The sequence below is a fragment of the Toxorhynchites rutilus genome, chromosome 3 (assembly GCF_029784135.1).
Source record: "Toxorhynchites rutilus septentrionalis strain SRP chromosome 3, ASM2978413v1, whole genome shotgun sequence".
NCBI classification, from domain to species: Eukaryota; Metazoa; Arthropoda; class Insecta; order Diptera; family Culicidae; genus Toxorhynchites; species Toxorhynchites rutilus.
In genome coordinates, this window is record NC_073746.1 from 145,586,615 (window position 1) to 145,608,816 (window position 22,202).

Here is a 22,202-nt window from a genome sequence, read left to right on the forward strand (position 1 = left end):
AGATTTTAAAAACTTGTATTTTTGATTCCAATGAAAGTGTGTATTCCGTTTGGGTTGGAGGAAATATGAGTTTTTCACAGCAATTGGGAATTTTTTGACTCAAGCGTAAATTTTGAAAAGGGCGTATCGATTTTAGTAAGAGAAATCTTTGATAATTTATGTCTCAAAAAATATGAGTCGTACCGGAATAGTGTCTTAGAAAGAGTTATAGAATATTGATGGTTGAATATGAAAAAAATGTACACTGAGAAAAAAAATTAGTACTTTTTTTTTATTTACAAAATAAAAATTTGCAATATCCAAAATACATATTTTTTAATTTTTGTTTCAATTTTTTTCATACAAAATAGAAGTCATGCAGAAAATTTAAAAAATGGGCCCAAGATGGTAAAACTATTTTTGACAAACTTTGTGGAACATCGAATTTTTAGGAATTTTCGAAACTTCGAATTTTCGAATGTTTATTACACAAATTATGAATCCTGATGTGATTTAAAACAAAAAAGGTTATTATCAATCTCCTTTTAAATGTAGCCATTCTCGAAATAAAAAAATATTTCTAATTTATTGTCTTTTTTATAGTAAATAATTTCTTTTAATATGTTTGTCGTTCATGTTCATGGAATTTTATGAATTTGCTTTTAAAACAACTTTTCCAAATACATCATCATGGTTCATTTTTTGACTCAAGCGTAACTTTTGAAAAGGGCGTATCGATTTGAGTAAGAGAAATCTTTGATAATTTATATCTCAAAAAATATGAAAAAAATATACACTGAGAAGAAAAATTAGTACTCTTTTTTTTATTTACAAAAGCCAAAATTTCATTTTGCGATATCAAAAAATGTGTATTTTTTTATATTTTTTTCATTTTTTTTCATATAAAATAGAAGTCATGTAGAAAATTTAAAAAATGGGCCCAAGATGGTAAAACTATTATTGATTATTATTATTCATTATTTGTGGCTAAGAATGATTGTTAACATACAAAAATTCTAAGTTTCAAAAATTCTTAAAAGTTCGATGTTCCACAAATTTCGTCAAAAATAGTTTTAGCATCTTGGGCCTATTTTTTAAATTTTCTACATGACTTCTATTTTATATGAAAAAAATATAAAAAAATACATATTTTTTGATATAGCAAATTAAAATTTTATTTTGTTAATAATAAAAAAGAGTACTAATTTTTCTTCTCAGTGTATATTTTTTTCAATATAAGCCAACAATACTATATAACTCTTTCTAACACACTATTTCGGTACGACTCATAGTTTTTGAGAAATAAATTATCAAAGATTTCTCTTACTCAAATCGATACGCCCTTTTCAAAAGTTACGCTTGAGTCAAAAAATGAACCATGATGATGTATTTGGAAAAGTTGTTGGAAATTGTAAGCAAATTCATAAAATTTCATGAACATGACGGTATAACACGACAAACATATTAAAAGGGATTATTTACTATAAAAAAGACAATAAATTAGAAATATTTTTTTAAATATTTCGAGGATGGCTACATTTAGGAAATTGATAACAACCTTTTTTGTTTTAAATCAAATCAGGATTCATAATTTGTGGCTAAACATGATTGTTAACATACAAAAATTCGAAGTTTCGAAAATGTTCCACCAAGTTCGTCAAAAATAGTTTTACCATCTTGGGCCCATTTTTTAAATTTTATGCATGACTTCTATTTTGTATGAAAAAATAAAAAAAAATTAAAAATATGTATTTCGGAAATTGCAAATTGAATTTTTATTTTGTAAATTAAAAAAAGAGTACTAATTTTTCTCTCAGTGTACATTTTTTTCATATTCAACCATCAATACTCTATAACTCTTTCTAAGACACTATTCCGGTACGACTCATATTTTTTTAGATATAAATGATCAAAGATTTCTCTTACTCAAATCGATATGCCCTTCCAAAAGATACGCTTGAGTAAAAAAAAATCCCAATTGCTGTGGAACTCATATTTCCTCTAACCCAAACGGAATACACACTTTCATTCGAATCAAAAATACTCATGTTTTGTCATTTGTCGATTTCATTTGGAATTACTCATATAATCGAGTCCGAGCTGTATTATAATTATGAATATTTTTTTCCCGTTCATTTTTTGTTTTATTTCTTAAAGATAGATAAACAAATAATGGTATAATGGATACTAAAAATATTATTTGTTTTATTTTTACGGAGCTCGAAAAAACATCCGAAATTCGTGTTTCTACATTAGGATACCCCTTTAAACATCTCCGTTCATTCGCCTCTAGATTTTATTTTTTTCGTGAGTATTTAAATAGGTTACCTATTTTATCTATAAATCACACACAGAACTTTAGCCAACCAACGAGTACAAAGATAACAGCAGAATATTGCGTTTTGTGATGATTTTCTCATCGTGATATCTCAAAATCAAAAGACTGTCTAGAGCAGCGATACTCAACTACCAGAGCTGCGGCAACACACGAGCTAGGTACAGCTTTCATCATGATGGAGGAGATGCAACGGGTGATCAACGAAAGTGCAAATTGAGGACGCGACGCCACTTCTTCAACATCAGCATTATCAACGTCCACAGCTCGCATCTAGCTGGCACTTATGATGATAAAGAAGAAATCTACGCGCAGCTAGAGTGTGGATACGATCGCTGCCCAAAACACGACAACATAATCATCATTGGTGATGTGAATGCTCAGATCGGCCAAGAGGAGGACCGGTAATTGGTAGGTTCAGCGCCCATCGCAAGACTTATCAACCTCGCTGCCTTCAAGAACATAGCCATACGTAGCACCATCTTCCAGCACAGTCTCTAATACCGTTACACGTGGAGATCCCCTTAGCAAAACAAATTGACCACGTTTTGATCGACAGTCGGCACTTCTCAGATATCGTCGAAATCAGAACCTATCGTGACGCACACATCGATACAGACCACTACCTGGTGATGGCCAAACTGCTTCCTAAACGATCAGTCTTTAATAACATAAATAATCAGCGCTCACCACGGTACCACCTATGACAACTACAGGAACAGAACGTTGCTTCAATATACTCGCAGCTTCTTGAAGCTGCGTTACCGAGGGCAGATGAACCAGATGCTGCTCCTCTCAATGAATGCTGGAACGCTCTGAAGGCAGCAATTAGCAGCACTGCAGAGGCCGAGCGCTTCTGAGCGAGAAGCTGATAAGAATGGTCTCGCAGCGGAACTTTTCAATGGAAGTCCGGGAAAACTTGTAAAGTATATACACCGGTTGATAGTCAGGATCTGAGACACAGAACAGTTACCGGAGAAGTGGAAATATGTGGTAATCTGCACCATCTATAAAAAAGATGACAAGCTGAATTGTGGGAACTACTGTGCAATCACGATCCTAATAGTTTCTACAAAATTCTGTCTCAGATCCTCTTTCGCCGTCTATCGCCAATAGTAAACAAATTTGTGGGAAGTTGGCAGGCTGGATTCATGCCCGGTTGCTCGACGACGGACCAGATTACACCAGACCAGTCATTGTGACAGGTCCTGCAAAAGTGCCGCGAGTATCAGGTCCATACGCAGCATATCTTAGTCGACTTCAAAGCCGCATATGATACATTCGACCGACGACGGCTATGGAGAATCATTTGGTCTTTCCCCGAAAGATGACAATAAAAACTGACAACATCAACAGAAGTCGTGCCTACTATGGACTTCACAAATCCTCAAAATCCAACAAACTCTAACCACGTACAAAGTGTACCATGTACAAATTCCTGCTCCGACCGATTGTCCTCTATGGACACGAAGCATGAACAATGCTCACAAGCACTTGGTGTTTTTGAATGCCGAGTGCTCAGAACAGTGTACGACAGTGTACAGAAAAACGGAATATGGAGAAGGAGAATGAACCATGAACTGACGCAACTCTACGACGACGCGTCTTAAGAGAATTTCCAATGCGATTAATGTGCGCATCAAAAAATATTCGCAGCGAACTGGCTGGTTCACCTCTGGGCTGGTTCACCTCTCTATCGACGGCAGTGCCGCAAGTTTTGAGATCAAATTATTGCATATAAAATTGTTACATAAAAGTTGGACTTCAAATGACACAAAAAATTAAACACATATAAAACCATTTTCAAAACATAATTTGACAAAAAAAAACTTGCTGTTTGCTTGCTGGACCAGACGGCAAGGATGTCCTCGGACCATGGCTCCAGGCCAGTGGAGAGGAAGTCGTGCCGTTGGAGATGCCGAAGTGTTCTTATTCCCCTTCATCGTGGAGAGGAAGGAACAAGGATCTTCTTGACTGATCCATTGTTCAGACACTAAATCTTGAAAAATAGTTCGTCATCTTTTAAGTAGTAGAACAGTAGTAGTAGCAGTGGTAGTAGAACACTTTTTCACATAAACTAACTAGAAATTTAGTTCGTATTTGAAAAATTGCATAAACTCAGAGGCAGTTAAACCAGGACCAGTTAGCGAACGATTACTGTGCTAATTAAGAATGACACACATACGTTGAGACGGCGAAGTTTCTCTGGGAACGTTAGTGCCATTTACAAGAGTCTAAAAAGAATCTCTATATTAGTTGTTTCGCCCAAGGCGCGTAGAAGTATATCCTAAGGTGGGCCAACTTGCTAAAACCACTCTTCAGCCATCTTGGAAGTCTACTGTACTTTATTTGTAAACAAAACACAATACGCTTGTGCCCAAGCTCGCTCGTGATCAGTCTGTCTCTTTCACACTTCAAGGGAAAATTCCCCTTCTGCTTTCTTCCGTACTGTTTTCATATACCGCTCCCCTAACCAACTTAGTGACGAAACGGCCTCACCTAGTACCATAGACCCGTCTTGGTTTCGCCTATATTGATCGCAATGACCGTTAGCATATTTTAACACTCAGCTTCATTTCGTTTCTGTGATGTAATTCTAGACACTAGAGAAAAATAAAACTTACCCGCACTCCTTGTTTTTCGCCGCACCTCCATCGTGGTGGTAGTGCTGGGTTCAGTAGCCGCTAAAGCTATACTTCCTGCAGCAGTTTTTGAATCCCCCGCCGATACGACAACCTTGGGATTACTTGCAGACGAGTGCTGATGATTTACATGATGATTACTTTTGTGCTGAGATGCGTTGTGATGGTTCACGGATTCTTTCTGGTTATCCGAGCTGGCACTACTAGTAACAGAATGTTGAACTGCTGAAACAGTCGAGGCATTTGCTTTAGCCTTGCTATTCATGGCGGCTGTCGATAGCGTTGATGTGGTCATTCGAACGCTTCTACGGGTACTAATCTTTTCGTCCGAAACCGAAGTTGCATTGGTATTTACCGAAGCCGAGGCATGATGCGCAGATTTGAGCAGAGCATTGGATCTATGAACAGTCGTACCACCCGAGCCAGCACTATTCGATGACGCCGATGACACGGATGTGTTATGCGAGCTACTACCGCTAGCTTTGGAATTTGTCGGTGTCTTGTGATTTCGAAGTGTTTTCTCTTTCTCAGTTATCAATGCCGCAGACGAGGTCGACGATCCAATACTGGTACCTGTTGTAGAGGAGGATGAGGAGTAGGTTGATGATGGTGTTGTAGACGAAGTAGTAGAATTTGTAGAAGAAGTGGTAGTAGAAGAAGAACTTGGTTTAGTTAGTTTAGAATTTCGAAATTTACCCGCTATCTCAATCAAAGGCTCATCACTGTCAGATGAGTCTTCTACCGTTGGAGTCGTAGCCGGCATGACTGTTGTGTTTGGAGGAGACGCTGTCTTTCTCTTTTGTACACTGCGACTTGCGTTAGCTTTCTTCGGCTTTTCAGCGCATGCCACAGCAGCCGCTGCCTTTCGAGGCTTTTTCGCACGGCTTGGTATGTCATCACTGATGCAAGATTGAGTTGAGCTCTCTGAACCCTGACGTTTTCGTTTGCTAGATTTTAAAAGCGTTTTCGGGCTCATTCGGTCACCACTAACGGGTGCGGTTGTGTTTGCATTAGAACTTTTTTCAGATTGTTTGGTGGTGCTTTTCAACCTTTCCGCAGCTGGAGAATCAACTGAAGGACTCTGCCGAGGTGGCTCTAAAGGACTTTCTAGCTTGCTCGACGCTCGTGTCCTAACTCGATTTTCGCCGGATTCTGGATGTAAAGGAATATCAATTGAAAGTGGCGAATGAATCTCCTTATTTTGTGGTTGATTCGGTAGATGCTCAACATCATTAGATTTGCCAGAATCATCCAAATCTATAATTTCCATGACGGTAGGGGTCGAGGAAGTTGAAGAAGTAGAGCTGGCAGCCGATCGACGCTCACGAGCTTTCTCACTAGAATAGCTGTACAGTGGTGGCTGTTCGTGGCGTGGCTTAGGCTCAGCAATATTGTTTAAATCTCCAACTTTCAGTTCCTTTAGCTCTACACAAGATACTTGAGCGTTGAAAGTAACTTTCTCCGCATGTGTTTGCTCCCCCAATTCAGCAACCAACGTTTTGCTGTTACTGTTTTCGGCATTTGCTTTGTTACCGCTCTGTTCCTGTTTTATATTATTAACGATAGCCTCCTCGGAATCAATTTTAATTACAGATTTACAGTCAATTACCTTACTATCACATTCGTTTTTTAAACTTAACACCTCCTTATTGCTACAACAATCATCTAGCACAAGTTGCTTGGTATCCAGCTTAATCTCGGCCTTGTCCGCAAGATTATTGTTACTACTATTAGTGAGTATATCATTTGCTTCCTCCTCCGTTTGCTGCTGCTGCTGCTGTTGCTGTTGCCTTTTCCCTGCCTTCTCATACCAGTCTTCTGCCTCTTTTCCGGTTAACCCGGCTGACTTCTGCTCTAGGGATATTATTTCACTGGAAGACACTTCGACACTATTCCCCTTTAAAGCAGTATCCGACATCACCAGCTCATCGTCGTCGATGTCGTCGAGAATTTTGCTAAGATTTGCGCTATCAAGTTTCATGAGAGTATTGTGGTCGAGAAGATCCAACTCTTGCTTTGCCGGTTGCATTAGCGTAGAATGGTCGCCGTTCAATTTCGCCGTGCGTTCGGTGGTTGCAGCCACTTGTATGTCGTTCAAACCTTCCATTTTAGCTAGTGCTGCCTCGATGTCTATGTACTCATCCAAGTTCACGTGACTGTTGTTGTTGTTACTGGTACAGTCGACCTTCAGCAGTTCCTTCGGATCGACAGTCACAGCTACTTTCGCTTTAGGGCTATCCATCCTGAGTAATTTGTTTGGCTCATTCCCTTGTGGACTGTGGGACAGTTGGTGAGGACTTTTCTCCGACAGTGCATCCATCGATTCGATGCCACTGTCTTCGCCCTGGGCCTGAGAACCAGGTGAGCCACGTACTCCTTGTCCCAACATATGTCCACCGGCATTGGCTATCGTTGGAACTTGGAGCGGAGTTGTCGATGGGTCGCAGTTCGGAAGGGAATCGCCCATTTTCTCGGGTGGCCGATTGTGATGATGGTGATGGGTGTTGTTTATTCGCTGATTCACAGATAGTTCTAAACCTGAGGTAGTGGTTGCTATATCGCAGCTTTTTCTGCTACATTCGGTGTCCTTTCCATCGGTCTCCCCACCGGATATATCGGAATTTCTTTCACTTGAGAGCTTCCCACTCTCGGATGCTTCCGATGAAGGAGATGAAGACGATAGTTTTGAGGACTGTGTCGAGCTCAAAGTATTTGGTGCAGCTGCTAGAGCTCCAGGCGAGGACACAGACGACGTCGTTGGGCTCGACTGCGCTGGCTTTACAAGAGTTTTGTTGTTGCTAATGCATTTGCCAAACGCGTTGTTGTTGTTGATACTGTTGTTCGTGCTGGAGCTCTTCAAGTTTTTTGCTGACGACGTTGCCGCTGCTAGGAGCGACGAATGTGGCAACGTGCCAACGTTTGTCGATCCAATAGGACCACTTGCAGTGGTCGAGATTAGTGTTTCGTAGATTTCATTGATCTCGTTTATACTGGTGGCCGCACTGGTACTGCTCGAATTCACACTCAGATCATCGATTGAGCTGGTTTGCTGTTGATTACCGCTAGGGCCACTGCTAAGGCGTCGTTTCTTCTCCGGACACATCAACCCATTCGGACTGTGCACAGAGTCGGCTGCGCATCGTTTATGATGATGCTCCGAACCGATCAGCTCGCTTCCTATGACCGTGGGATGATTCAGATCTTCTATTTTATTCGATTTCACTTTTGAATTTACAATAGAAGTAGTCGTTGCACAACCAGTTCCACTATTGCCAATACTTATGTGATTGTGATGATTCGGCGATGATGGCATAGAAGAAGATCCAGGTGTTGCAGACACTCCTGAGTCTTCAAGTTTCAACCGAATACTGGCGTCGCTCGTCATGACCACTGTTAACCGACTGTCAGTGGAATGGCTACTTCTTTTAATTGCATTCTTTTTGCTATGCTGAAAATTGTTCCCATCGCTGTTCTCCTCACTACTTTGACTTTTCTTCCGGTCTTTTCTCGAATTTTTAATAACCACTGAATTTTTCCCTCTTAAACTTATGTGTAAAGGGGGCACACGTAGCTCCTCGCCAGCGGGAGACGGTGTTTGCAAACTCGCACTACTGTTGGAGGTAGTAATTCCAGCACTGTTATTCGTACCAGTGAATGCACTATTAAGAGCTTGCTGAGACAATGACTGTTGGTGCTGTTGATGTTGTTGCGTTAAACAACTAACAACAGACAAGGCAGGTGAAGAAGGAGAGAGCGAACTTGCGGATAGGGACGTCTGCAATGATGCCATGCCAACGCTAACCGCCGATGCACTAGTAATATTTCCAAAACCGCTATGCGTACTGGAGCTTCCTATCAACACCTGTGACGATTGCACTTTTTTACTGCTACTCAAACCACTGACGCTGCTGCCACTAATTGGTTGAGGTTGCACCAAACTGACACTAATGGATTCCGATTTTTCTAGTTTCAAGCGAAGCTTGATTTTCTCTTGACTTCCGGGCGATTCACCGCCACTTTCGGTGGAAACAATTTTTGCTTTAGTCTTCACCTGTTTCAGAGATAAAGCCGATTTCTTCTCACGTGGTTTCTTTTCCTTCGTTTTTGACGCACTCTTAGTTCCGTCTTTCAGTTTTTCTTTTTTCACTTTACCAGGTTTACCAAGTTTACCAAGCGAAGCATTAGCTGCTCCATGCAATGCGTTGCTAAGCCCTCCCGAGCTCGCACCTTCCACTGGAATAGATCGTTCCGTATCACTAACGTCCGAGGTGAACTTCGAGAAACCAGTACTACAAGAGGTGTCATCGTCAGAGTACAACGAGTTCGACATTTCCGAGTGAAATTCCGGAAAGTTCTTCGAAGCATCCTCATCATTCTCTTCGGCACTTTCCTCTATCTGTGTTTCTTCCAGTTCACCAGTCAAAGGATTAATCAAACACTGCTGTTTCCATTTTCGCTCTGGTTTTGCCAACGGGCCTCCGGTGGGTGTCAATGACTGCTCAAGATCGAGGTCTAATCCGTCAAGGAAAGCTCCATCAAGATCGGCAGAATTCAATGTTGGTAGAAGCGAATCTAGATCGTTCTTCCCAAAATCCGGTAGATCACTCAGACTGCCGAGGCCGAGAAGGTCGCTATTCCCAGCCGGTGTTGCATTTTGCGGTTGTTTGTTCAACTGCTGTTGACTGAGATTGTATTGCATTTGATACCGAGTGAACTCCTGATAGCTAGATTTCGTGGCAGAATCCATAGACACCGGTGCTGCCCATCGAGAGTTCGCCGGTGTTGGTTGTTGTTGTTGTGGTTGCATTTGAGGTGCTGATGGTTGTCTGAAAGGTATGTTCTGATGTTGCTGGACTGAAAATCGACTTATGTTTATCTGCTGGGAATGCGTCTGATGCAGGGTCAATAAATGTGGTCGCTGTTGTTGTTGTTGTTGTTGTTGTTGAACGATCCCCACTCCCATCGACTGAGATCGCAGAGCTTGTTGAGTCGTGGAAGGCCTTATCATGCCAGCTCCACTGGAGCCACAATTTATTCTTGGTTGTTGTTGTTGCACGCTAACGTTTTTACTTGAAGAAGGCACTGATATTGGTGGAGTTACTAGAGAAGGCGGTACATTCAAAACATTCTGATTGTTACTAGCGGTATTGGTTATGTTACTATTGTTTGTCATTATATTAAGATTTGTATTAGCACTAGCACTGATCGTTGGTCCGGTTACCGGTCCCGTGACAATTGGCACAACACCAGCGTTAGAGTTGTTCACTAAAAGTGTATGCTGTGCGGTCACTGCACTATTTGACGTTATAGGGGCTGCTGCCGTTTGTGTAACTGTCACTGTGACTCCACTGTTATTCACGATCACTGGTTGCACTGGATTGTTAGTACTATTTGTTACGGCACACGTTGGTGTCTGACGACCACCACTATTCACAATTTGTTCATTGTCATTGATAACGTTCACAAGATTAGAATTGGACGTAATTCCAATCACGGCCGAAGCCTTTCCAAGAATCGTGTTCGCACTTGTAACACCCGCTGTTATAAGCTCTTGCTTTATTAGCGGCACTATTTTCGACGTGGATGTCAAACTCTGCGGAATAACACTTTCATTTTGCAACAAATTCACCAACAGTGGACTAGTCATTGCCACATTTCCTATGCTTCCGGTGGTGGCAGAACCTCCAACAGCACCAACACTTGCCGGGCCACTTTTTATCGTAGAAACCGCTGCTATTGCTGCTTGGTACGAAGGTGGAGGTGGAGGCGGTGGTGGGTTTGGTGCCACGAAATGATTACTATTAGGCACTAATGACGCTTTTGCGACACCACTTGGACCTGCAGTCGGAACAATACCGAGGGTATTTTCCCGTCGCTGTATAACCCTCGCCTGGGTCATGCTCTCGAATGGATATTCGCAGCTCTCTACGACATTCGGAATGGGGACTGGCAATTTGCCATCCATGGGACAAATGGTGTTTGGGGACTTGAACACAGCACCATCCACAGTAGCGGGTCCATTTACTATCGGGGTTGCAGCAGTTACGGGCACGGGAGTAGCAGGTGGAAGCGTTGGCTTGTGCTGTACATGAGGAGGAGCCTTCGAAGGACCTGCCATAGGTTCATGGGATAAAGATAGTTGCTGGCCATGCTGTAGTTGAACATGATGATGCTGCTGGTGACTTTGCTGCTGGGAAAGAATCCGTGTCAGTTCTCCCAAGCCACTGTTCCCGTTGTTAGCAGTAGTTGGGCCTGTGGTGGTCGAGTTATCTATACAAATGAGAAATTGTATCATCAATGTATTCCAAAGCAGGTAAAAAGAAATGCTTACCCGTTCTCAACACAATTTCCTGCCCAACCAGCCTTAGCGATAGTACGGTGTCGCCCTCTAGTTGAACAGAAAGTATACCAAGAGCCCGCAGAGCACTGTTCCCCTCGGCGGCGAGCCTTCGTAGCTTCACTGCCGCTTCTTTGGGTATAGACAAGGTGACACGTACGCTGTTCCATGGTTCGACCTGCAAAGCAAACGAATACCCGATGGTACACTAAATAATATCGCTAAAAAACTATGCGCACCCACCTTGTCAACCTCGAGCTTCCCGTCATCCGTTGGCTCCTTCACCAGTGTGGTTAATCTGGCGACTAAGCCCTCTAATCGCGCTTGAAAATCGGGATCGTGGAGATTGCCTTCGCAAATGACAACCGCTTTCAGCGTAGCACTGCTGCTGTTATTTTGTTGATCACCGTCACTATCGGCCGCCATTCTGTGTACATTTGTTTTTTTTATGTAAATAAGGAAGAGAAGAAATTGAACAATTATTAGTTATTTGTTATCATTTTCTACTTCTATCAACTGAGCGCGTAAATTAACGAGTTGTATGTCGTCGGTCCGTTCCGCGATAAACAAAATTGTCTAATTACCCGAAGAGAAGACGCTTCTCTTAGCATGTATTCAGCACTAAATTTTGGATGCGACCGATGCATAACGTAAGTTTAACATATTTTTAGGTAGTTTTTCTGAGCAAGATTACTACACTGTGGGAAATGGAATGATGCGCTGCAATGAGAACCAAAAACTGTTTGTTCAAAAATTTCCAGCCGAATCTGCTGCAAATGATTCATATTTTCTTAGAACACAGATATAATCATTAATTTATGAAACACGCCAGAATCAATGCGAAGGCGAACTCATAGAATTTTTGGAGTCGATATTACCACAACCATTGGCTTAACAGAAAATTCTGAACAATTTTTGTATTTAGTTTCAATTTTAGCCAATCCATATTAATCTTCGATGAGTAGTGTTTTGCAAGAGACTGTTTCCTGGCAAATTTTCTCAAAAAAATGCGGTTCCATTCCATTCCATTTTTTTGCTTTATGTTTACTGGACTCAACTCGGAAAAGAAGTCGCTACTGAATAGGGTTATGTGCGATTCACATAGCACGTTACGGAGAAGAACGTCTACGTTCCGTCAGCGTCTCCACCAATTCACACATGCAGTCAATGCTTCCACCAGCACCATCACGTCAAATGCCAAACGAATGATTTATTTAATTTTATTCATGGTGTCGCCACCTACAACAATTTTAAATTGCAATGCCCTCTTTCAAATCAGCATGCCTAGAATCAGTTCTAAATTTAGAAAAATTCAATGAGAATCATTGAATTAAATTATTTAAATGCTTAAACCCCGTAGTCCGACCCTTATGCAACAATAATAATAAATAGAATAATTCTTTCAACTAGTCGCGAATGATTTTCACTCCGAATGACTTAGCTCCAAAGAGATATGTTGGCATAAAAAGCACAGTAAGTTACTTATAAAGCGATATGCTGAGGCACCACTCAGTGTCGCATTGGAGTCAATTTCGACCAGTAATTGGACATTTGCGACTGGTGGCGACTTTCAATGTGGGGCCATAATTTGGGCCCCGAACTCAATGTTTAAATGTTTACAAAAATGTCCAACTAGAGGTAAAAATGTCTAATGAAACGTGTTGCATCACAGATCTGTTCAATTAGCTTAATGTCGATGTAGATGTAAATTACTGTGCAACCAAATCAAAACAAAAGCCGAGACACAAAGCCCAGACAAAAACCAAACGAGCCGTCCGTCTCCGTCAATTATTCTTTCCTACAAATCCTGCCGGTCGTTTTCGTTGAACGTATGCTGACGGGTCGTTACGTTGCTGGTGTATGTGAATGTTTTCATGAGAATTGCATGGTAGAATCATTGACGTATCGTGACGTGACGGGACGTGAACGTGACGTGTATGTTGTATGTGAATCGCACTTTAATCTTCGATTCTCTCTAGGATTCCATAGAAGCTTTTAAAAATAACACCTGCAAATTATACATTTATATATTTCACATCTAAGGTGGGAATGTGATGTTTTTTTTACAATTAAGCGTGAGAATGTTCGTTAATTTAGGCTGACAATAATACAATACGTCTTTCATCGTCGGGCGATCGACCACATATCATGTAAATGTATCGTAATGATCATGACCACAGAATTAAATGGATTCAAATGCACAATCTCTCACATAAGTTTTAAGATGAATCGCTCAATATACCCGTATAGTAGCTCGAACGTTTAAGGGATGAACATAAGTCCGCCGAGCATGATGAATGACAGACCGTAGGCATAAAAAAAACAATTGAGAAACAGAGAATGAAAAATAACAATAGTCGAAAGCAATAAATGATCCAGCCTACAGTGGTGTCAGACAAAACATTAAAACCACTGCTCAAGCAAAAAAGAAAGTGACAAAACTTTGAGAAAAAATAATCCAATCCAGTGCTTCAATCCATTTATAATAATTTATTTGCATTGTTCGAAGAAATTCATAACATCTGTAGTTAAAACAATAGTCGTTCATTGAAAAATGCGTTTTAAGCTTAGGTGAACTGGAAGTAAGCTCGTCACTGAGGGTAAGACATGCACCCTATGAGTTTTACTAGAAAAGTAGTTTCAGGCACCCTAGAGTTTTACTAGACAGGCACCCTATGAGTTTTACTATTAACAATGTTTCTGAACACTGTACTGCTGCTCTACTCATAGTTGTCCCATGTTCCAAAATCAGCATCTGAGAAAAACGCAGTCAAAGTTTTCCAGAATATTTGTCTACCAGAAGCTTTAAGCATTTCAGTTTAGCAATACACCGGTTTTTTTATGAGCAGTAAACTATTGTATTATGAAATTTGAAAAGTTACCCTCATTTGAATCAATCAAGCTTGATTATAAGTTTGATAATTCATGGTGGGACAGTTATGCCTAGAATATCAACATGGAACAATTGAATTTGATGTTGTTTTTCGAAATATCGGGAACAAACAATACGTGTTTTGGTTTTTTCCGGAAGATTATGCATAAAAACATTGTTTTATGAGGATCGGAGTGATTTACAACCCTTTTGCAGAATATCAATCTCGTTGTTATTAGGCATCCGCTAACAAGGTGTACACGTGTTCTTTTTTTTTCATTTGTTTGAGAATTAGTTCATTTTTCCAGCCCAGAAATGATTGCTTTAGCCCTGCTGAAAGCGTAACATAAAATGTTTGTACTTGAACCGATGCATTTATTGACGATCTACAAAAAATACATGGCGGGACAGTTATGCATAGAATATCAACAAGGGGCAATTGAGCTCGATGTTTTTTTTAAAGCTGGGTACAAACAACAACTTTTTGTGTTTTTCCAGAAGATTAAACATAAAAACATCGTTTTGTGAAGAAAAGTGAAAATTGTTAAAACGTAACATGGGACAACTATGCGTAGAACGGCAGTGTACATATTAGTAATTATTATTTTAGGCGTTTTAAAACAAATCCTACCCACCGTGATTCGTCAAATGTTAAAATATTAATAAAAACAAACGCGAGTGCCGGTGATACGCAACCGGAAGTAATTTTTCGGTAGTGGAATTTAAGCTTTTATTCTTGAGCGAGGTTTCAAATCCTTTTTCGTTGTTCTACAGTTTGTTCCCTGGATTGTTAACTATCTGGGATTCTGGGATTCGAGTTGAGTTAAGTTAAAGCTATAAATTAATAGAAATAGTCTCCTTAATAAAAATTCTATTGGGGTAAGACCGTCACCATTTGAGAGGAGTAAGCCCGGCATGATTTCCAGTTAGTTGAAGGTTATTGTGACATATTTTCCATGTATTTCAGATGCCTCACCGCTCTCGAGGAAATCGAATTGTGAGAGTTGGTCCCAGGAGAACCTTAGCCTTGCGTTGGTGGAGTTTCTGTCAAACGTGCTTCCAAAACTTTGGAATTCCCAGGTCTACATACCTGGATCACGTTTTGTGAAAGGTGGTAAGCTCGAAACTAGGATCGAGATTCCATCGAACTAGTAATTGAATTGTGGTGTGGTTTGAGATGCTGCATGATAGATTTGCCTAATATCAAATTCCTTTCTTTTCCATATTCCATGTTCACCGGAGCTTATCTCCGGAATCAGATGAGCGATTCGAACCATATTCGATAGCGACATCTAGAATTAGAATACCTCCCATTTGGTGGTTGCCACCTTCAAACTGGTTCAGCTGGTGTCAAATATATTTATTGACTAATTTAGGGGTGGTGTAACCCCCAAGGGATGCCGATTTCACTCGCATTGGTTGGTGAACTCTGTTTTTATGTCAGCTTTGAAAATTTACTATTACTTGAAAAATTGCCGTTTAGAAGCACTGATATATCTTATATCTAATGGAAAATACTCTAGACAATGATTCTGTAAGGTAAACATAACAATGTGTGCCCTCAGGTTTCACGAAACAATACTTTCCTTTATGGGGCCGGGCTTACCTCCAGTTCTCCTACATAACAACTAAAATGACGCGACAAAATTTAGGACCATTCTCGTTTCGGCTGTTTCGTGTGTTGTTCTGACCGATTTTTGAAGAAAATTTATTGTTTCTCGATGGTATTTTGTATTTTTCGGATCCTGGTAAGTATTTATCATGCAAACAAGAAGTATGTAAGGTTTCAGTTCTCGAATTCTAGTTGCAGTCAACGAAATATGTGTCGCGCGCATAATTGCACAGAAACACAGCGGATGGTCATCCGCAAAATGTGCAGGGCAGACAGCAGCCAACGCGAAATCGCAGAGTACTTTAAACGATCCAAGACCTTCGTGTTCAATGCCCTCCACGACCGCAAAAAATCCGAAACTACTGGACGCCCAAGGAAAACGACCGCGAAAGATGACTGCCCGATGAAGCGATCCTCCAAGTAAGATCCCTTCAACGCCTCGAAAAAGATCCGAGACGAACTGAACTTGTCCGTGAGTTCCCGGACAGCTTAGCGGCGGCTGGTGAGATCGTGGAATGGTCGGTCGGTCGAAGAATAAGCAGCAACTGAAGGATGGGATCCAATCCCGGTCACCACATGTCAGAAGCTGGTGGAATCCATGCCGAACCGGGTGCGTGAAGTGATGCGTAACAAAGGTTACACGACCATGTACTAATCCTAGGAGCTTTTCACGGTATGAATTTTCGTGTTTTTATTTTTTTACCATGAATTTTAAACCTGGTTTTAATTTTTATCGCGTCATTTTAATTGTTAGATATGCATAAAACGCATTTTTTAATGAAAGACTATTGTTTTAACTCTTTGTGGTCGTTTGTCTGCTCTCAGCCGCCACAGCAAGAAACTATGCTAATCTTATATTTTACTCAACCAAGTATCATTTTAGGGGGTCTCCTTAGCCACATCGGTTGCGCGTTCTCTTAGTAAGCGATCGATCGTGAGTTCAAAACTCAGGGCCCTCATTGACCATCTTTGTGTTGTTACAGAATAACTACGTCCCCGCAACAATCATCAGCGATGGAGATCGAACCATGGTCGAAATAAAATCGATTCATCCATACAACTGCTCTGCTCTGTAAGACACATCGTGCTGCTGTTCTATAAATAATTCTCAGCAATGGTCAATCCACTGTCTACGCTGTCCGGTCTAACTGGATAATGGAAAAACAGAAGGAAAACTCTTACGGCTAAATGGCTACTGTGTAAATGTGTACCATAGGCAATGGTATAGAAGGGAATACTCTAACGCCGAATAATGGCAACTGTGTAATGTGCTAATTATAGATATGATAAACATGTGACATGTACACGATTCAAATTCGGCTCTGTTTACAGCTATAATGCTAATTAGCCTAAAATAAACAAAAGGGATAAAAAAAGCATCATTTTATGCTTCTCCTAAACGAAGCTTGATGCCTAGTGAACTTCACGAATCAATACGGTGCTCGTATGAGTAATAGATAACGGTAGTCATTATCAAACATAGTAGTTACGACCGCAAAGGGTTAACTATAGATGTTATAAATTTCTTGGAACAATGGATTGTTTTTTCTCAAAGTCTTGTCACTTTCTTTTTTTACCTGAGAAATGGTCTTAATTTTTTGTCCGACACTATATATTTTTCATTTTTCGAAAAATAATAAATATAATAGAGAATTTAATTTTGGATTCATCCCCTTAAAGTTAGAAAACACCTCCCTCTCATGAAAAAAAAATATATCCAGAATCTCTCAGGAGGTGACAGACGATCGTATTTGTTGAAAATAATCCTCCTACGCACATGGTTGAATTTCAACAATGACAAAGTCATAGACTTTTTTTTTGTTTCGGGCTCTGTTTGCCTCAAACTGACTCTGCATTCAAAAGTACGCTACGTAAGGCAATTCTGTTGTTTTTGTTTGAAAGATGAAAAAATTTGAAACTAGTGGATTTAAATAACATTTTGGAGGTGAAAAGCTTAGAACAGGGTGTCGACTCAAAACTAAAAAAAATCCCTGAAATTCCCTGATTTTCTAGTAATTTTTCAGAAAAAATCCAGATGCATACCAGCTACTTTTCTACTAGTTCGGTACTTATAGTTTTTAAAACATTTTGTCTGCTTAAACGATGAAATTTTCGAAGGTCTGTCGGATCAATTCACGAGACTGCAAAACCTTCTTTTCTCCAACTTTCATTGTCTTCTAGATAATGAGAATGAAAATTTCGAGATCGACATTTATATTGTCTTCAAAGTGAAACATAGCATCATAAACTTGTCGCATAGCACAACCGTTTCAGTGCCACAGTCAAAAAATTCTCGTCTCTACGTACGCATTAATTAGCGTAATTTATCAATACTTAGTTGAGATTTCTTGAGCCAAATATATATATATATATAATATACACAATTCCATACAACATACACAATGAGAATTCAATCAAAATTTCAAAAAAAATCGATTTTTACTCCGCTGTAATTATAACATCCAATCAAAAATTACAATTAGATACAATTTGTATTGCTTAAGACTGTTAAATCTGTCGATATAAATACAGTCTGTCGTCGAACATTCATTTGATTTTTTTTTCAATTTATCATAATAACGAACAAAACATACTTGATGAAAGTAATAACTATTTTGCTATCGATACGAATACGTAACCAATGTCACGATTCACACTGACAGTATCAATAGGAAAATTTCAAGCCCGTAATAGATGGTTTAAGAGGTGGTAAACAAAACTTTTGATGACACAACAAATCTGTGAAGGATCAAGAATGAGAGAAACACATATCCACGCAATCCAAACGCTCCGAAGAGTCATGCAGACATCTTTCGTTCTGAGTGCGTGAGCAAAACATCTAATCATCAAAGATTTTAAAGCGGAACTTCTTATACTAGTATAATCGGTGCGTATTCGCATCACTATTCTCTATCACCTTGCCGAACGTGCAAGTCCATAACTTTTCCACAATTAATGTCGTCATATTTTCCTTCTTTCACTCTTCATAAATCTGCAATGACTTCTTTTTTTCTCCCTCTCTTTCCGTGTGTCATCATGTCTCTCATCTGTCTGTCTGTCCGGTTGGTTGAAGTTCCCTCGCGCGCGGGAAGAAAAAAAGTCGCGACCAATACGGCCAATCAGCCGACCTTCTAGATGTCTTATACACAAACACATAGTATAACTCCTATACTATATACGTACTCTATTTCCGAGCCTGCATTACATTCATAGAATAGGCAACGGCATTGCTCACGTCTCACTGGTAAGCGTCTCACACGCTAGTTTTTCATAAAAAAGGGAACACCAGTAGTAGCAATACAACAAAATAAAAAAGAAGACTTCCCTTCCCGTTCGAAACAAGCAACGAGAAGAACGGTGCGGAGGCTTTCCTCTGTTGAGGTTGAGGCCGAGAGTCGCTATGTGTTGTATAATTTTCTGTTGCTGCCGCTGTTTCGATTCTCGTGCTGCGGTGGCGCTCCACTGGGTGTCTCGCGATTCTCCTCAACATTGACTTCGTAGAATTTTTTTTTCTTACCATTCAATAGCCACACGACAAAAAACGATCGACCGCTCGTCGCTCGCGGTTGTGTGAGTGTTAAGCCTCGGCAAAAAACCAAACTGTCAAAAAAGTAGATTTCACCGTATAATATGAAGAAAAAACCAGCAGCAGCATTGCGTGGAGCCTTTAAAATCGCATTCGGCGAGAGCCCACACCATTCTAGAAACGGTGGAATTAGAATGGAACTTTGAAATAGGTTCCAAAATCAATTTTACATTGCAATCAGCTGTTACCGATGTTGTGCCAACAACAATCACACATGTAAGTAGGGGTTATTTGTTGATGTCGTTTAAAACTGTTAAATACATTCAATTGATTAATAAAACAGGATACTCTCGTTAAAAATTATGGGCATTAATGGTTTTGCTTGTACATTGAGAAACATTCGGAGTCATTCAATATTGAATTAATCGTTCAATAAAGCAGCATACGAACATTTCAGTCACCGATGAGAGTTGCTTCTCCCAGGAAGGTGGTCCATAAAAGATCTCCTAAAATGAGGAAGCCATAAAGTACCATAATTATAAGTGTCCGATAAATACGGAGATCATGTATTTTTTACTGGACATCTTCGAAAATGATAGTCATAAGACGAATAAAATTGCAAATACTGCAGTGAGTACTGATATTAGTAGGTAAATCCCTAAAACCCCTGCGAATGTTTTATATTGATACGTTCAGCCGTTTTTCGTAGCCGAGCGATAAAATTTTTAAGTAAATTAGAGGAGAGCCTAATCGCGAATTGTACCAGAAGTACCTTTAGAAGGATTTTTTCGTAACCTTCTTTTCATGAGATTGTGCCGAGGAAGATCAACTTGAATGTCCGACCACAAAGGAAAAAAAACCGTTCATCAGTAAAAAAAAATCAGTAACTCCTATTCGATTCCGATTCCAAACAGCATGAAATACATCAATGTCTTACTGGGAAGATGTTATTTTTTCAGATGAGTCCAAATTCAACATCTTTTGCTCCGATGGTTGTCGTTTTTACGGAGGTAACCAAACGTTGAACTAAACATAAAAAATCTAAAAGCAACTTTTAAACATGGTGGTGTTGGAGGGATGGTTCAGGGGTGCATGTATTGGCAATTTGGTTTCCATCGATCGTGTAATGGATCAGAATGTTTACTTGATCATCCTGAAAGAAAATATGAGGCAAAGTGTCATCAAAATGGGATTGAATCGAGGATCAAGGTTTTGCCAAAACAATGACCCAAAGCAAATGGCATGAAATTGATAAAAAGTTAATTTACGTTTTTAAAAGAGAAAAAGACGACTGGAGCCATATCGGACGAGTTCGTTCGTTGTTCGATGATTTTTGCGGAGTTTCACACCAAAAAACATCAATAGTGCTAAATCAAATGGTATTGGTTCTTTCGAAGAATTTGCAAGTCGTGTCCGCTCCATAACGTCTAGATGATACAATATATTCTTTATTTATCCTCCTGCAAGAATTCAAAATGGCTTTAATCAGAAAAAAAGAAATTATAAGAAGAATTAAAGTCAAATTCGATAAAAGTTTATGTGTTTTTTGAATTCTTGCGAGATGTCAAACGATAACTGGAGATATAAAGGGTGTGTCACATCAAATTGCATCACGGAAAAAACGCTGTAGAAATTCGCCCAGTAGACCGATCCTTTTGAAAATTTTAGACAGTAAAATAAAAACTATTAAACTTTTGGCATTTTCTTTTTATTCATACTTCGAGCCCAAGCCCGTATGCTCGCACCTTCCTCTTTACCCCGTCCATAAGGTTCTGTACAACGTCAGGGTGCAGTATTTTTTGAACAGAAATCCATTTTCTCTTGAAGTCCGCCTCTGATTTGACAACTTTTGGGTTCTTCCGGAGGGCCTGCTTCATAATCGCCCAATATTTTACTATTGGGCGAAGCTCCGGCGCGTTGGGCGGGTTCATTTCCTTTGGCACGAGATGACCCCGTTGGCTTCGTACCACTCCAACACGTCCTTTGAATAGTATCACGAAGCGAGATCCGGCCAGAAGATGGTCGGGCCCTCGTGCTGCTTCAATAGTGGTAATAAGCGCTTCTGTAGGCACTCCTTAAGGTAAACCTGCCCGTTTACCGTGCCGGTCATCACGAAGGGGGTGCTCCGCTTTCCGCAAGAGCAGATCGCTCGCCACACCATGTACTTTTTGGCAAACTTGGATAGTTTCTGCTTGCGAATCTCCTCCGGAACGCTGAATTTGTCCTCTGCGGAGAAGAACAACAGGCCCGGCAGCTGACGAAAGTCCGCTTTGACGTAGGTTTCGTCGTCCATTACCAGGCAATGCGGCTTCGTCAGCATTTCGGTGTACAGCTTCCGGGCTCGCGTCTTCCCCACCATGTTTTGCCTTTCGTCGCGGTTAGGAGCCTTCTGAACCTTGTATGTACGCAGGCCCTCCTGCTGCTTGGTCCGCTGGACGAATGAACTTGACAAATTCAGCTTATTGGCGACATCCCGGACCGAACTTCTCGGATCACGTCTAAACTGCTTAACTACGCGCTTGTGATCTTTTTCACTGACGGAGCATCCATTTTTGCCGTTCTTCACATTCCGGTCGATGGTTAGGTTCTCGAAGTATCGTTTTAGTACTCTGCTGACCGTGGATTGGACGATTCCCAGCATCTTACCGGTGTCCCGATGTGACAACTCCGGATTTTTTAAATGAGTGCACAGGATTAATTCACGACGCTCTTTTTCGTTCGACGACATTTTTCCAAATTTACGAAAAATTTACAGTGAAGCATGGCCAACGTGATCTATACACTCTTATCTGATTATAAGCGAAAGCTGAAGATATAATTCCTAAAAATTAAATTTCTACAGCGTTTTTTCCGTGATGCAATTTGATGTGACACACCCTTTAATCTGTATCATCTGGAC

The 22,202-nt window shown here is 40.3% G+C and overlaps 1 protein-coding gene across 5 annotated transcripts in view; it reads right to left on the reverse strand.

Moving 5' to 3' along the window:
• LOC129775450 (serine-rich adhesin for platelets) overlaps nucleotides 1–22,202 on the reverse strand; it is a 41,243-nt gene that overhangs the window by 5,812 nt on the left and 13,229 nt on the right. For 2 of the 5 annotated variants that reach the window (XM_055780215.1, XM_055780214.1), the window contains exons 2-4: nucleotides 11,537–11,720; nucleotides 11,288–11,471; nucleotides 4,939–11,226 (exon numbers count right to left, since the gene is read on the reverse strand). In XM_055780215.1, the coding sequence (XP_055636190.1) occupies nucleotides 4,939–11,226; nucleotides 11,288–11,471; nucleotides 11,537–11,719 (6,655 nt within the window). In that variant the 5' untranslated portion in view covers nucleotide 11,720. Of the gene's footprint in view, nucleotides 1–4,938; nucleotides 11,227–11,287; nucleotides 11,472–11,536; nucleotides 11,721–11,877; nucleotides 11,986–22,202 lie in introns of those variants that run through there. The other 3 variants (XM_055780217.1, XM_055780220.1, XM_055780216.1) reach the window with 3 other exon arrangements.